At 29.7% G+C, this 16709-nt stretch overlaps 2 protein-coding genes and 2 long non-coding RNA genes across 6 annotated transcripts; 3 read left to right on the top strand and 1 right to left on the bottom strand.

Moving 5' to 3' along the window:
- The first annotated feature begins 5093 nt into the window (after positions 1-5093).
- LOC137001137 (uncharacterized) lies at positions 5094-7111 on the top strand. The gene is made up of 3 exons (XR_010891263.1): positions 5094-5223; positions 6121-6357; positions 6777-7111. It is a non-coding gene; the product is annotated as an uncharacterized lncRNA (long non-coding RNA).
- A 616-nt stretch (positions 7112-7727) lies between these two features.
- On the bottom strand, positions 7728-14377 carry LOC105669019 (uncharacterized). 2 transcript variants are annotated; one of them, XR_010891262.1, is made up of 4 exons: positions 14134-14377; positions 13797-13979; positions 12151-13724; positions 7728-8083 (listed from the first exon to the last, which is right to left on the bottom strand). It is a non-coding gene; the product is annotated as an uncharacterized lncRNA (long non-coding RNA). The 2 variants fall into 2 exon arrangements; XR_001100203.2 differs by lacking the exon at positions 7728-8083 and adding an exon at positions 10149-10235.
- On the top strand, positions 8351-10428 carry LOC105669016 (electron transfer flavoprotein regulatory factor 1). 2 transcript variants are annotated; one of them, XM_012361761.2, is made up of 7 exons: positions 8578-8653; positions 8861-8984; positions 9521-9564; positions 9707-9879; positions 9955-10042; positions 10126-10205; positions 10274-10428. In XM_012361761.2, exons 1-7 carry the CDS (start codon positions 8615-8617, stop codon positions 10314-10316), a joined length of 591 nt encoding a protein of 196 aa, XP_012217184.2. In that variant the 5' UTR covers positions 8578-8614; the 3' UTR covers positions 10317-10428. The 2 variants fall into 2 exon arrangements, with proteins under 2 accessions (XP_067215506.1, XP_012217184.2); XM_067359405.1 differs by lacking the exons at positions 9521-9564; positions 9707-9879; positions 9955-10042; positions 10126-10205; positions 10274-10428 and adding an exon at positions 8351-8494 and having other exon boundaries at positions 8572-8653; positions 8861-9184.
- Positions 12360-13980, top strand: LOC105669018 (uncharacterized). The gene is made up of 3 exons (XM_067359402.1): positions 12360-12499; positions 12654-12836; positions 12909-13980. Exons 1-3 carry the CDS (start codon positions 12422-12424, stop codon positions 13626-13628), a joined length of 981 nt encoding a protein of 326 aa, XP_067215503.1. The 5' UTR covers positions 12360-12421; the 3' UTR covers positions 13629-13980.
- Positions 14378-16709: the final 2332 nt, after the last annotated feature.

Here is a 16709-nt window from a genome sequence, read left to right as displayed (position 1 = left end):
ATTCAATTTTTGGGAATTTTACCTTAATACTTTTATGCATAAAATAATGAGACGAATCAATTGGTATAAAGAAAACACATTGGTTTTAAAAAAAAGTATGCAGTTGCATGTTGCAAACTACATATTTTTTTTTGAAAGCAACTATCGAGCCCAAGCACATCTCACACACACACGAAACGCTGTACCTGTGTGACGCGCGCTCGGCTAAAAATAAGTTTAGCGGGTCGACCAAGCGTAACAGATAGATAGAATTGACGGTCCGGATCAAAGAATTCGCCCAGCGCTTGAAATCCTGTAAAAGTATTGTCCAAACGTCTCAGAGCATGAAAATTTTGAAAGTCGTAAAATTAATTTTTTTTAATATAGGCTTGTAGAGATCGACGAGACGGAACTTTTTTCTATTTGCAGTTTTTGTTCGATGCTTATTTTTAATAATAAAAATAAAAAACTGAAAAATTTTTATCCCCAAATTCAATAAGATTTTAAGATATAAATCGTCGTAATTTGGCCAAATTTTATTGAAATTGTTTGAAATTTGGTATACGTATGCAGTATAGTCTAGCGATGCCTACAAAACAATAAAAAAGCTGAAAATCGCCTATTGTTTAATAATAATTAATTGCAAATTGAGGCTAATCGGTAACCACGTTTTTTTAGTTTCGCCGACAAAAAGTATCGAGGGAACTTGAAATTTGGAACAACTTCCAGTGATACATTTGTTCCTCACTACTGAAGAAAGATTTCTGGAAATTTTCAGATCGATTCATTGAAAATTTGCGGAAATATGCATTTTATAAGAAAATATGCGACGCCGGCAATGACAGCTTCGTGAGCGCTGAGCACCATCAGGCAGCGTACTCGCTGTTCGGATTTCCAGGACTCGATTTTATAATGATTTTTTAATGGTTATACATTTGAACAATCGCTCACTTCCCACGAAATATCGAAATGATAAACTATTATTTATACGGTTTCTTAATTAAATACTTTTATTATTATTATTTCGAAATATTTCACATACACTCCAGAGACGCGGTTTTTAGGACGATAGTAATTTAACAAATAACAATAGTTAAAGTTGTAAAAAATCGTGAGTTCTTTGATCCGCACCCTCAATTATTATCTCATTTATCATTTAGAAATAAAATAATTATGTTTTGAAAGTACTTTCAAAATATTTACTATTTGTTAATCGTTTTTTATTACTTTATTTTAGGGAATATTAAATTAGAAAAATGGACTGTCAATTCAGTTCGTCGTGCTGGTCTGTGTGCAGATCATTTTAATGCTAACTCATTTAAGGGAGAAGGCAAGAAAACATTAAAACGCGATGCTGTGCCAATTCGATTTAATGATTTGATAAATTTAGAAGAAAAATCTGAGGCAGTTATGGAAATAGGAGAGATGCAAAGAGCAAAAAAAGAACAAAACCAAATAAAAGAAATGGAAGAAGTAGGAAATACATATAATAACGCAATTGCAGGAACATCATTTAATATCGATCATAATGATAAAATAAATAATCAATTATTAGATCGATTCAAACAAACTTATCTTCCAGCAAAATTAAGTTTTGACAAATCATTAGAGGAGGAAGATATTACAGAATGGATGCATTTAGAACCTGTAAGATATGAAAACATTGATAAATGTGATCTGTTAATGACAAAAAATTGTAAAGAAGAATATAATCCAAAAAAGATAATTAAAAGTTTAAAACGTGAAAATATTCGTTTGCGGCAGACTATAAAGCGTTTAAAATTGCGTTTACAACGTCGCCAAGTTCCTAAGAAAAAAATAAATAAAAAAAATAACAAAAAAAAAATACAAAATTTAATTAATGAACAAAATCTGCATCCCGTTGCAAAAGCAATGATTAATTTACAGCTCCATACTCCACATGCGGCATATACAGAGGAAGGAAAAACTCTTTCGAAACAGCTTTTTTATTATTCGGCATCTGCATTGCGTCGTTTACAAAAGGCAGGTTGCAATTTTCCTGCAGAACGAACTATTAGAAGATGGCACGAAGAATTTAATATAAATGTCAGGATTTTATGATGTTATATTCCGTAAATTGCAGGAAAAAATTTCAAAGTTGCCTGTAGAACAAAGAGTTTGTGCTTTAAAATGGGATGAAATGTATATAAAATCATATGAAGAATACTCATTTAGTCTGGATCAAATAGAAGGACTCGTTAATCTTGGGCCTTTAGAAAGGAAAAGTGAAAGGACAAAATGCGTATTTGTATTTTGTGTGGATAGTATAAATGCGCTTCATCCATGGCGTCAACCGCTAGCATATTTTCTCCCAGGAAAATGTATGAAAGCGGAAGAAATAGTGATTTTAATGAAAGAATGCTTAGATAGATTGAGCAAAACGGGTGCTGATGTACGACTTATAACGTGCGATCAAGGTCCCTCTAATCAAAGCGCTTATGCTCAACTTGGTGTGCACTCAGATAAGACATATTTTATACATAATGAAAAAAAATATTACGCATCATTTGATTTTCCACATTTGGTAAAAAGATTGGCAAGCTTGTTAAGAAAACATAAATATTTGTATTGCGATGGAAAAATAATAGCATCATATCTCGACTATGAAATAACATGGTCTATTGATAACGCCGCACAAGGAGGTTCAAATTTATTATCGCACATAACAGCAGCACATATTCGGCCCAATACCTTTGAAGCAATGAATGTGAAAAGAGTTTTTCAAATATTTAGTAACAGGTTTGCAGCTGCAATAAAAACAGCAGGATATAGTAAACAGTTACAAACAAATACTTGGGAAGCAACAGCTGACTTTACAGAGCATATGAATAAGATAATTGATGCCTGCAATTCTTATAGTTTGAACATTAAATTTGGTGGAAAACGATTATTGTCTTCCAAAAATCAAGATATTGAAATTTTATTAAGAAATTTTGTTGAATGGTGCTCAAGATGGTCTCTGTCATCAGACAGAATTTCAAAAATTCCTTGTTTGAAAGGTTTCACTTTAACAATACCAGCAATTCTTGAAACATATAAAGGACTAAAAGAGCAATATGAAACATTCGAACTTGCTACAGGATTGTGTAATCAAGACTCTGTCGAACATTTATTCTCCAAATTAAGACAACGCGGTGGATTTAATCCTAATCCTACAGCAAGAATGGTCAGACTTTCTTTTAGACATATATTATCTACAGGATATATCCAAACAAGCGATAAAGGCAATATTCAGTGTCCAGAAACTGAAACTCTCATTAATCCACCGAGTCAACTTGTTAAAACGATAGAGAATGCCTTGAATGAAACTAATGTTACTATACATGACATTGAACCTGAAAATGAATTATTTACAGAAGATGCAGAAATTATAGAAAAATTTGATATGGAAAAATCTGAAAATATAAGTTTAATAACATGTTATGATCAAAATGCTATTGCATTTTTTGCTGGATACATAGCACGACGAAGTATTACAAAAACAAATTGCGACAATTGTCGCGACATTATGATGAAAACGCCAATGGATGATGTAACAGAAAATGAAAAGTATATTGAATTTCGCGAATATCCAAATATAGATGAAGATGCTCCTATTATTACAAAGTCTTACTAACTTTGTAATAATAGGAAGATAAGACCAACAACTCTTTTTGCTAATGTAATCGAAACACAACTAATGGCATTTAATCGTGTCTGGCAACATTATTGAGCATCTACGCAGATTCTAGATAAGCTATCAAATGAATGTGTTAATTTAACAAATAAAAAATATCCTGAATGGTTAGATAAAAGCAATGCGTGTTATAATCATCGTTTGCAAGCATTGAAATTTATGATAAGCGTTAAATTATATTCTCGTACAAGATATAACAATCGCATTGACAAAAGCAGTAGTACTGTTACTAGTAAACCTCATAGAAAACTCAAAAACCTACAAAAAAAAATAAAATAAAAATAATATTATAATAAGAAAATTTGAACACAGTTAACCATCTTGCACCATTGAGCAACAGTTTATAACTAACGAGAAAATAAATTAATAATATAAATTAAAATAAGACAGAAAAAAAAAGAAAAACTGAGAAGACCAAATAATAAGAATCAAAAGCAATGGTAAATATAAAAATTCAAAAAATAAAGCAACTAAAAATGTTAAAAAATAGTATATATTTATTTTCAAACATGTTGAAATATATTCTTCAACTTTGTAAAATACAAAAATCAGAATACATTTTTTAATAATTTACTGCGCATAGCGCAGAATGCATTTTTTAACAATTTACTGCGCATAGCGCAGAATACATTTTATTTCAATTCACTGCGCGTAGCGCAGAATGTCTCTTAAGAGAATATTAATTCATATATTTCACTGCGTAAAACGCAGAATGCATTTTTTAACAATTTACTGCGCATAGCGCAGAATGCATTTTATTTTAATTTACTGCGCGTAGCGCAGAATGTCTCTTAAGAGAATATTAATTCATATATTTCACTGCGTAAAGCGCAGAATGCATTTTTTAACAATTTACTGCGCATAGCGCAGAATGCATTTTATTTTAATTTACTGCGCGTAGCGCAGAATGTCTCTTAAGAGAATATTAATTCATATATTTTACTGCGTAAAGCGCAGAATGCATTTTTTAACAATTTACTGCGCATAGCGCAGAATGCATTTTCATATTTAAAAGATACTGAAGTGATTCGTGGCAGAAGATTTAATCGATATAAGGAAGTTATTTATAAGTAAGTATTTAAAAGACATGTATTAATTATTTACGTTAATCTGTTTGTGTTAATTTTTAAATAGTTTAAATAATTCAGAAAATATAACATATTAAAGGCATGTATATACAATATATGAATTATTTAAACTATTTAAAAATTATGGTTTTAATATGTATATTTATGTATATTATATATTTATGTATATATATGTATATTATATTTTCTGAATTATTTAAACTATTTAAAAATTAACGTGACGTATATTGGTATATTATAGATTTTCAGCACTTCTATCTGCATCATGCGAAAAGCGAAACGCAGCCACGGATACGAATTTCGCTTGCATGCGTGCCTCTCTATCAACTTTTCTTTTAGGCAGCGTCCGCCCGCTGTCGTCAACCGTCGACGGTTGACAAACAATGCCAATCAGTAGTCAATAGTCCGCTACTGTTCGAGTGTCACGTCGTGCTCCGTAATAAAGCGTGCGGTAAAAATGTAAGTAATGTAAAAACATACTTTTTTAAAATAAAATTAAATAGGAGCGTAAAGAGCCACAATGCAGATTATTCGTGCGAAGGTTACAGTATATTCGTTTAAAATTATTTACATTTACATTTAACAAACGTTTCTGCCTGACATCAAGCCATCTTCAGTGTATAAGAATAATAAGAAACGAAAGAATCGCAACACGTTGATTAAAAAGACAATATAATGTAGAGGAAATTTTCACAATCTATTTTAACGAAAGTGTTGTTCAGTACATAAATTAATGAATTCAAAAAATGAAGGAAAAAAACGCATTATATTGCTTGCATGAATTAAAATAATTGATGTACAAGGCTCTAGTGATTATCAAAATCAAATAAAATTAAAGAAGACTAAAATTAAAGAACTGAAGAAGGCCTGATGTCAGGCAGAAACGTTTGTTAAATGTAAATGTAAATAATTTTAAACGAATATACTGTAACCTTCGCACGAATAACCTGCATTGTGGCTTTACGCTTCTATTTAATTTTATTTGATTTTGATAATCACTAGAGCCTTGTATATCAATTATTTTCATACTTTTTTTTATTATTATAATATTCCAAACAATATACGTGAAAGAATATATTTCTTAGTAAACCTTGATTTCTTAAAATCTCATACTGACTTTGTGTATATAAACTGTGTACATAAACTGTTGCTAGTAAATAAAATTAATGTTGTTGCTGATCAAGTCGATTTCCGATTAGGGAATCGAGTGTTATATAAAAGAAAGTAAAAAGTTTTAGACAATATTTTTACTTTTAGACATTATAAGGCGTGTTATCTCGAATAAAATAATATAATATAATAAGATTATATTAAGACACATACATATATATAAATAAAATTTATGACTATTCAAAGGTTAGGACGTAGAGAAGAGTACAGTAAGAAAATTAACAAAAAGGAGGAGAAAGAAAAGGAGACGCAAAAACGGAAACAAGACGACATGGATGTAGAGAAAGAAATAGCGGAAGGAGTGGAAGAAATAGAAATAGAGGATGAAGCAGAGGACGAGATAGAGGAAGAGGAAGAAGAAGAGAAAGAAAACAATAAGAGAAAAAAGAGAGGAGGACGATATTTACAGGAAAGAAATAAAATGTAAGTTACATGCTCCTGTAATTTTTTTAATGCATTATTTTTATCACACACAAATGTGAAGAAAATTTTTATTAGCACTTTATTTGGAAGAACAATATCTCTCGGCAATTTTCAATATTTTGAAGCTTATATGCAAAAATATCTAACTCAACATAATTCTAACTTATTTTGTATTTCCTCTTTTTTATCTCATTGTTAATTAAATATTAAAATTATTTTATCTCAATTAAAAATAAAAAATAAAGACAATTCGTGTTCTAGTATAAAATTCATTGAAAGTTGATAATTGACGAATAACTACGATAAATTTCCAATTTTCTCTTTAAATAACATAATTTTTCAATATAGCACTTTCACGTTTTATATATCATGATGAATGTATGACTTAATGTATTATTTATTTTCTCTGTTTGGTTTAGATTTAGAAACGCACGTGGAGGAAGAGAAAACGGAAGAAACCGGTGGAGAGGAAGGTGGAGAGGTGGGTGGAGAGGTGGGTGGATGGGCCCATGGACAGACGAGTGGCGTGGCCACTCTGGAGGCCAGAACCGTGGATCTGGAAGCGGATGGCGAGGCAGATCCAGACGCGGATGGCGCGGGTCTGCAAGCGAGTGGCGTGGTGGAGCTGGAGGCGGAATGCGAGACCAATGGAGAAGAGGCTCCACTTTTATATTTAATATTAATAATTAATTTTAATAAATTTAATCTTATAATATATTAATATTTTATTTTAATAAATGATGTTTGAATACTACATATATAGTATTTTATTAAACTTTAATTTCTTCTCATATTTTTATTATCAAAAATCACAAAATTAAAGAAAAATTTAACATAAATTTCTTTAAAAATTTAATTAAAAATGTATACCTTTGTTCATTTTACATTATGCCGTAATTTTTCGTAAATTGTACCCTAAATTTCAAGATTACAATTTGCACACTTTTTTGAGACGGTTCATAACTATAGTCTTTTCAAATTATAGATGAAAAGATTGTTTTTACTGTCTAGCTCGCATTCGTGTTTAATATGCGAGTATTTTTACATCTATTATAGTTTACGTGTAAACGCCCAACCCTGGCTTTTAATATTCAAAATAAGTTATTGATTATTACTGTATGAAATATCTATAAGAGTTTTTCATCTTTTTAAATATTAACAAAAATGCAATACTTTATTTACACACACGCACGCACGCACACACACACACACACACACACACACACACACACACACACACACACACACGAAATTATAGAAATAATTTATTAAAATAATTTAAATGTACATTTTCAAATTACACAGGTTATTGAAAATAACTGATCTTTTGCTAAATAAACTGTAAATGCAAAAATAAATGCTACAATACATGTATTTACAATACGTGTGTATTTATATTTCAAATCTGATTGATATACATAATCATGTTTTACAAGTATGCATTACCGACACTTTGTAGATATAGCACATATCGGAACCAAAAAGTCGTGGACATAGCACGGAAGAGACCCGAAAGATCGTGGACATTACCTACGGGATTCGTGGACATTGGCTACGTAGTTCAATGTTCACGTTTTGTGCACATAGAGGCGCTAGCCCACAGAAACACGAAAAATGCGGGCATGTCCACTCTCAGTCTTCTCTCTGGTGATACTTCAATAAGCAGTAATGTTAGCAAAATGATCCAATGAAGCAATTGCGTTGTTACAATGTTTGCACGTGAATTCTGAAAAATATAATAATATATGTAACAAATGTTTTATTGATAATAATAAGTAATAAAATTTGTATGGCATATTTTGTATTGTATTTTTTAATGTTTTATTTTACCATTAACTTCCAAAATATGATCCATTGAGATTAAATTTATAGAGATAGAGCTTCATAATTTTCAATCTTGTACTCTCGCTCTCTCGTATCGTTGTATTATTACATTTATAAGTTATGATCAAAAGTATTACCATCATTTAAAATTATAAGATTTCTTAAAATGTTGGTAACACTGGGACATTTTACACGTTTGTACTTAGCTTTTTATTGTGTCGAGCAGTGTAACATGGTGTCACTGTTGGAATAGTTTGTGTTGGACACAGTGTCACACTGTGTCATCTGTGTAACTTGTTGGAAAACACCCTTTGTAATTGTTATCTGTTTCTAATCAGTTTCTAATGGAAACAATTAGAAATAATAATAATTTGTTCATTAATTTTGAAGGTTTATCAGCAAATTAGTTGAAGACCAACATTTGTTACATGCTATGTCACAGCGTACTAGAGTTATTCACTTGTACAAAACGGTAATAAAGAGCTTTATATAATACATATTTCACATGTAATAATATTTCAATAGCATTTAACGATCAATATATATTTCAATACACATTATTTTTACGATGAATATATCTAAATGCATAAATTTTTTGTTATATAATGTATTGTATTTTTTCTTATATAACATATTGTATGTTTTCTTAATTTTACATAACTTACATTGTTTTTTTCAGCTACTATACATGGGTCGAGATTATCCAAAAGGATATGAATATTTTAGAACTAAGTTGAGGAGTGCTTTTGACAAAAATAAAGCAGAAACTGATCCTGAGAAAATAAATAAAATGATAAATCATGGTATTTTTGTGATAAAAGAATTAGAAGTTTTATACATGTTACGCAAATACAGAACTTTAAAGAGAAGATATTATGATCAATAATAGAAACAATGAAACATACAGTATGTTTAATTTTATATTGGTTCTCAACTTTATAAGTGTTCCATAATATTGTACAAATTACAATCTTGGTTGTACCAATAAATTGTTCAATTATAACTAGTGTCATTTTTATAAGTTAGAATCACCTTATAAATTTATCTAGAATATTTCTTGTACATTAATATAATTTCATGTATATTTTTGTATTTTACATTTTATACTACAATTAAAATATTATTTATTGAAGCAGCATTTTTATTCAAGTGAGTACATATATATCACAGCAGTGCTGTGACAGCACTGGCGTTCTAACTAGTTCTAACCTAGAATTGTTCCTCGTAACGGAGTGTTTGTGTTCGCAATTTTTTAGTTTTCAATAATAAATATATTTAATAGAAAGTGTGTGGCGTGTTCTAAAAAATCTTTTTATCGCGTTTTGTAGAATATTTGTAGAATCTACTAAAATGGCCGCTTGCGTAGCTGTTATCGGCAAAGATGCAAGTATACATTGTTGTTGGATTTATAGGTTACAAATTATGACGAATAAAACTTTTTCAAAACGTAGCGAACATATGTAATTATGCTTCTTTCTCAGACATAAAAAATTGAAATTTTAAAATAATTGATAGATATTTTCAGAACTCTCCGAAATACATCAAGTGTGCAGATGAAGCTTCTGCCTTACAATTTCATTATAAAGTGCATACATCAATTGATATTATAGAAGAAAAGTTGAATGTAGGAAATAAAACAACAGTTGATATACGTGACTTATATTTAGGTTTATTATTTGCAACTGAAGAATATAAAATGTATGTGATATTACATGCATCACAATAGGAGAGAAATTTTGTGTCAAATATATTTTAATATCTTTATTTTTTCAGATATGGTTATGCCACTAATACAAAGATTAAATTTGTCATAGTATTGCAATCATCCAATGTATCCTTAAGAGATAATGAAGTAAAAATGGTAATTCTTCTTTCATGTTTTTATAATTTTTATATTTTATTAATCATATTGCACAAGTTTAATTCTTACTAATTAAACAACAGATTTTTAAGAAGTTACATGCTGCTTACTCCAATGCTGTTTGTAATCCGTTTTACATTCCAAGTGATCAAATAATTTCCAAGTAAGTATTTGTATTATTTTTATATATTATCTAGATAAAACATAAGAATGTGCAATTATGATTTTCAGATCATTTGATATGTCGGTGCTGGAAATAATGGGTGTTATATAATATTCTATAAAAATATTAAAATCTATTGTTTATAATCTCAACATTACAAATGCTATTATCACACAAATACTTCATAATAAATTAATAATAAATGACTTAGAACTGTATAAAATATTTAATTAATATACGTCCTGTATGCTAATAAAAAAATAGATTTTATGCGAAAATTAGAAGTTACGAAAAGTCAAAGCCATAATTACGAAGTCTAAGTTTTTTTGAGAGATATATTTTATGATATATTCAGTGGGGATGTTAAGAGGATGCTTGAGTGACAGCTGAACTCCAACGCGAAAGCGTTATTATTTCGATGGAACTAAAAATGAGATAGACATTGTCGACGTAATGTCCATATATACGTATTTGTTTACCTAGTTACTCACTATACTGACATGTGGTCTGTGTATATGTGTCGGATAATTTGTAAACAAATAATGCTGATGCCTTTTCCTCGACAGAAATTCTATCATAAAACTATAATATAATGTACGAGACAAAATGGGCATATACGAAGTGTCAAATAAATATAAATTGAATATGACAAAATAATATTTGAAAAATATACATATAATATTATATATTTAACTAAAGAAAAATGTCATATGCTTTCCTTATTTTTATTTTTACATAATAAATACATAATTAATTAATTAATTAATTAATTATTAAGTATACATATACACACACATATATATATATATTACATACAGGGTGTCTCAGTAGCTTTGTTACAAGGCAATATTTCCGTTACCGTTAATGATACGCGGAAATGCTTAAAGAATAAATTGTTTGGTTCGAAGGGACACATATTATGGTGGGAATCATTTTTTTCTCAAGGTCATATTTTTAGAGATTTCAAGGTCATCGATGTTTTTTTAAATGGGACTACATATTTTTATCATTATAGCGTAATAGCTGAGGTCAGGACGAATCCAATGACTTATAATACCATGACCTTTACGTGACCTTAAGTACAAAAAATTCTGAAATTTTTGACAATGGATGCAAATAATGAAATAACTACAATAGAAAGATTAATAAAAGAAAATTTAATTAATAAGTGTTCAAAATTATTTCCATTGACTTCTAAACATTTGTTAATTCAATTATGAAAAGAGCGTCGCACACCTGTCTACTAGACAATTAAATAGAGATAGTGGTATTAGTAGATCTTCTATTTCAAGAATTTTACGTAATAATAGGATGCACCCATATCACATTTCTTTACATTAAGAAATGACTGGAAATTATTTTATCCAGAGAGTGAATTTTTGTAATTGGAAGAAAAATTAGCAAGAAAAATTAGCTCAGGATGATACATTCCTATTAAAAATATTTTTTTTTAAACAAAGCTACATTTAATAATATTGGAACTCTGAATCGACACAATATGCATTACTGATCTCCAGTAAATCTTAGGTGGATGCAAACTATGCAGTTTCAACACTGTTGGTCGTTAAATGTATGGTGTGGTATTTTGGATGATTACCTAATTAGACCACATTTTTTTTATATGACTTTTAATGGCAATACGTACACAAAAGACCCCGCACAAACCTTATGAAAAGTGGCTCCCGGTTTGTTGTCCTTGATGTCCTGATCAAAAGTCTCAATAGGCACAAAGTTTGAAAATCAATAGTTTTTCATCTAGAGATGTTTGAAGTCTTAAACTTTTGCTAAGCCTTGATGATGTAGCCGTGATATAATGTCAGACTATGTGTGTGTTTGTGCGTGTGTGGGTGCGTTTGTGGGTGTGTGTGTGGGTCCAGGTTTGTGCGGGATCCTTTCTTGCTTAATACACTTTCGTCATTATTAGAAGATATTCCCTTATCCTTACGTCTAGTTATGTGGTTTCAACAAGACCGTGCACCGCCACATTACGCTCGTTCTTCTCGCAATGTATTGAATCAGGGATGTTCCTCGGAGAAGCAGACGTGTACTAGATTTGAGGGCAATTTTGTACTAAATTGTATAGAGACCCTAAAAAAAGAGACTCGCCAACTCGTCACGTGACTGTTAGTGGACTCTGATTGGCTGGTGTATGGATCGCACATTTGTGCCCCGTGTGCACCATAAAGCTACACTGAACTACACTATAACCTATTTTGATGAAGTGTGATGTGGTTACGTACGTAATGATTAGTGATGATTATATACGGATATATATTTTTAAACATCTATTGTTGGTAAGTTAATTATCTTATCTAAGTAAAATTATGAGAAAGAGCAATATATATTGTTATAAAAAAGCTTTCAATTGATAAATTTCGACGCTTTATAGTAAATAAGTAGTATGAAAGTTAGAGATCTATTTCATTAATAATATAATTCTTATCATAGATTTGGATCTTATATTTTGCAATGCCATACATCTGCTGCGCATCGAGGTGCTTCAATAAATCCGGTGAAGGATATGCATTAGTGCGATTCCCTAAAGAAGACCAATATCAAAAAGCATGGTCAGATGCTGTTTGGGGCGAGAATGCGTCAAAACGTTCCCTGGAAAATCTTAGATTGTGTGAAGTGAGTGTACATCATAAGAATGTTATGCAAAATCAAATAAAAATAGTTTTAAAAGTGTTTCTGCATTTTCAGGTACACTTTGAGCCATCCGATTTTTTGGTAGTGGGTCGCCGGAAAGAAATAAAAAAAGATGCAATACCATCACGCTTCTGTCGTTGTCCCTCTGACAATTCTTACAACAAATCGCAAGCAAGGAAGCGAAAGAAAAAGGAAACTTATGTGCGAAATATTAAAGCAAAACTGGATACTTCACAGAATTCAAATCATCAATATTTAATAGAGCATTCTTATAGCAAGAGGCTTTCAGAAAATCGTCTTCCTTTAAATAATATTTCGCCAAAGATTTTAGAGCATTCTTATAGCAAATCGCAATCTAGAAAACAGAAGAAAGAGGAAACTTATGTGCGCAATGTTAAAGCAAAACTTAATAGTCATATTTGTCAAGCAGTTGATACATCTGAGCATTCTTATATCTCTGTAAAGAACTTAACTTGTCCAATAATCAATCATACAATAGAAAATGCTGCAAAGTTATCCAAGAAACAAGTGCGTGTCATAAATCATCAATCTAATTGTCCATTTACTACACTTCCGTTATCAGTTAATGAAATCAAAAAAAGATGTTCCATAGAGAAAAATTACATTATTTCAAATTCTGAAAACATTTATTTGTCTTTAGATGTTAATTCTATTAAAAGAACTGTGCGAAAACTTAAAAAGGAAAACAAATTATTGAAGAATGTTAAAAATGTTATGGAACTAATTTTGCAGAATAAGTTTAAATTTTATTGAATTTATATTATTTTGTAAATAATATTTTTAAAATATATATTTTTTTATTTCTTTTCGGCGACCCACTACCAAAAAATCGGATGGCTCAAAGTGTACCTGAAAATGGAGAAACACTTGTAAAACTATTTTTATTTGATTTTGCATAACATTCTTATGATGTACACTCACTACACACAATCTAAGATTTTCCAGGGAACGTTTTGACGCATTCTCGCCCCAAACAGCATCTGACCATGCTTTTTGATATTGGTCTTCTTTAGGGAATCGCACTAATGCATATCCTTCATCGGATTTATTGAAGTACCTCGATGCGCAGCAGATGTATGGTATTGCAAAATATAAGATCCAAATCTATGATAAGAATTATATTATTAATGAAATAGATCTCTAACTTTCATACTACTTATTTACTATAAAGCGTCGAAATTTATCAATTGAAAGCTTTTTTATAACAATATATATTGCTCTTTCTCATAATTTTACTTAGATAAGATAATTAACTTACCAACAATAGATGTTTAAAAATATATATCCGTATATAATCATCACTAATCATTACGTACGTAACCACATCACAAGATCTGTAGAGAGAAGGTTACCTCAGGCAAACCGGTTGTGGGCGAGGGACGATGAAGTAAGGAAGGAGCTAGAACAGCTTGTAGGCGAGGGGCGACGAAGTTAAGGGGGGAGCTAGAAACAGCTTGTAGGCGAGGGGCGACGAAGGAAGGGGAAAGCATGATGATCTCATCGTCAAACAGTAGCTGTCTCTCTCGCACGCTTTAGTGTTTTCTCTCTCGCTCCTTTAATATAGAAATGCTTTGAGTTTTTATGGAAAAAATACTTTTATTTTGTAAAATATTGATAGCACTGGAAATTGCGTAATAAAAATTGAAAAGTAAATTAGAAAGGCGCTATAAATTACATATATTGAAAATTATAGCGCTAGATATTTAACGTTTATAATGTTAAATATCGCTGCAACAGATGCATTTGTAATACAAATTGCTTTGTACTCGTATTTAGACTGTAATATCAATGAAAATAAAATATAATTTGGGGATATACACAAAAAACATTATTTGTAAAGTAGTAAAATAAAAGAAAAAATAGTACATATTTAAAAATTATTTTTAAAATAATATTTACTGTTTATATGCATTATTTACAAAAGAAATACTATAAAGAGATTTATTTTTTATATTTAATTGTGAAAACCTCAAAAATTGTCAAGAAATTGTAACTGAAATTCATAAATGTAAGTACAATTCTAGGATAATATAAAAAGCATCATACACAAATTTATTATGATACAAACTTAAATAATGAAATTGTAATATATGTTTCAACATTGCAAATGTGAATATTTATATGATAAAATTTACAAAGTGTTAACAATTTTCAAATATTTGCTAATAAAATATTATTGAAATGTTTCTGTTGAAATCTTAAAATAATTCTTTAAAACAAATATGATGGGGTATATATTAGGGATCATTAAATATGCGGCAACATTGTGATTATAAAATTTTATAAGTATCTATAATAAAAATTAAGTATAATAAATATAATAAGTATATAAGTATAATAATAAAATTTTTATAAGTATCTATAATAATAAAAATACATATATGTTGTATTAATCTGTTAATATAAAGAAATTTATTTGCATTAAATTAATTAATAATTTTTTTATATTAACAGATTAATACAACATATATGTATTTTTATTATTATAGATACTTATAAAAATTTTATTATTATACTTATATACTTATTATATTTATTATACTTAATTTTTATTATAGATACTTATAAAATTTTATAATCACAATGTTGCCGCATATTTAATGATCCCTAATATATACCCCATCATATTTGTTTTAAAGAATTATTTTAAGATTTCAACAGAAACATTTCAATAATATTTTATTAGCAAATATTTGAAAATTGTTAACACTTTGTAAATTTTATCATATAAATATTCACATTTGCAATGTTGAAACATATATTACAATTTCATTATTTAAGTTTGTATCATATTAAATTTGTGTATGATGCTTTTTATATTATCCTAGAATTGTACTTACATTTATGAATTTCAGTTACAATTTCTTGACAATTTTTGAGGTTTTCACAATTAAATATAAAAAATAAATCTCTTTATAGTATTTCTTTTGTAAATAATGCATATAAACAGTAAATATTATTTTAAAAATAATTTTTAAATATGTACTATTTTTTCTTTTATTTTACTACTTTACAAATGATGTTTTTTGTGTATATCCCCAAATTATATTTTATTTTCATTGTTATTACAGTCTAAATACGAGTACAAAGCAATTTGTATTACAAATGCATCTGTTGCAGCAATATTTAACATTATAAACGTTAAATATCTAGCGCTATAATTTTCAATATATGTAATTTATAGCGCCTTTCTAATTTACTTTTCAATTTTTATTACGCAATTTCCAGTGCTATCAATATTTTACAAAATAAAAGTATTTTTTCCATAAAAACTCAAAGCATTTCTATATTAAAGGAGCGAGAGAGAAAACACTAAAGCGTGCGAGAGAGACAGCTACTGTTTGACGATGAGATCATCATTGCCCCTCTTGCCGCTCGCCCCGCACAGCATTAGCCCCTCTTGCCCCTCGTCCCTCTTTGCGCATGAGGTAACCTTCTCTCTATAGATCTTGACCACATCACACTTCATCAAAATAGGTTATAGTGTAGTTCAGTGTAGTTTTATGGTGCACACGGAGCACAAATGTGCGATCCATATACCAGCCAATCAGAGTCCACTAACAGTCACGTGACGAGTTAACGAGTCTCTTTTTTTAGAGTTTCTAGGTTGAATTGGACGTTGATACCGCTACTAACGAAGCTATCTGCACCAAAGCCTAACGAATGGCATAAATACGTCGACGCTGTGCAACAATGTCTCAATACGACATCTCATAGAAGCATCGGGATGACGTTTTTCCGTCTGCTGTTCAGGATCCATCCGCGTATTCAAAACAATCCGGATATTCAGGAGTTATTACATTGCGAAATGGTCGCTTCCTTTGAAAACAATCG

The sequence above is a fragment of the Linepithema humile genome, chromosome 7 (assembly GCF_040581485.1).
Source record: "Linepithema humile isolate Giens D197 chromosome 7, Lhum_UNIL_v1.0, whole genome shotgun sequence".
NCBI classification, from domain to species: Eukaryota; Metazoa; Arthropoda; class Insecta; order Hymenoptera; family Formicidae; genus Linepithema; species Linepithema humile.
Note: the sequence above shows the minus strand (reverse complement) of the source record. Positions and strands in the feature narration are given on the sequence as shown.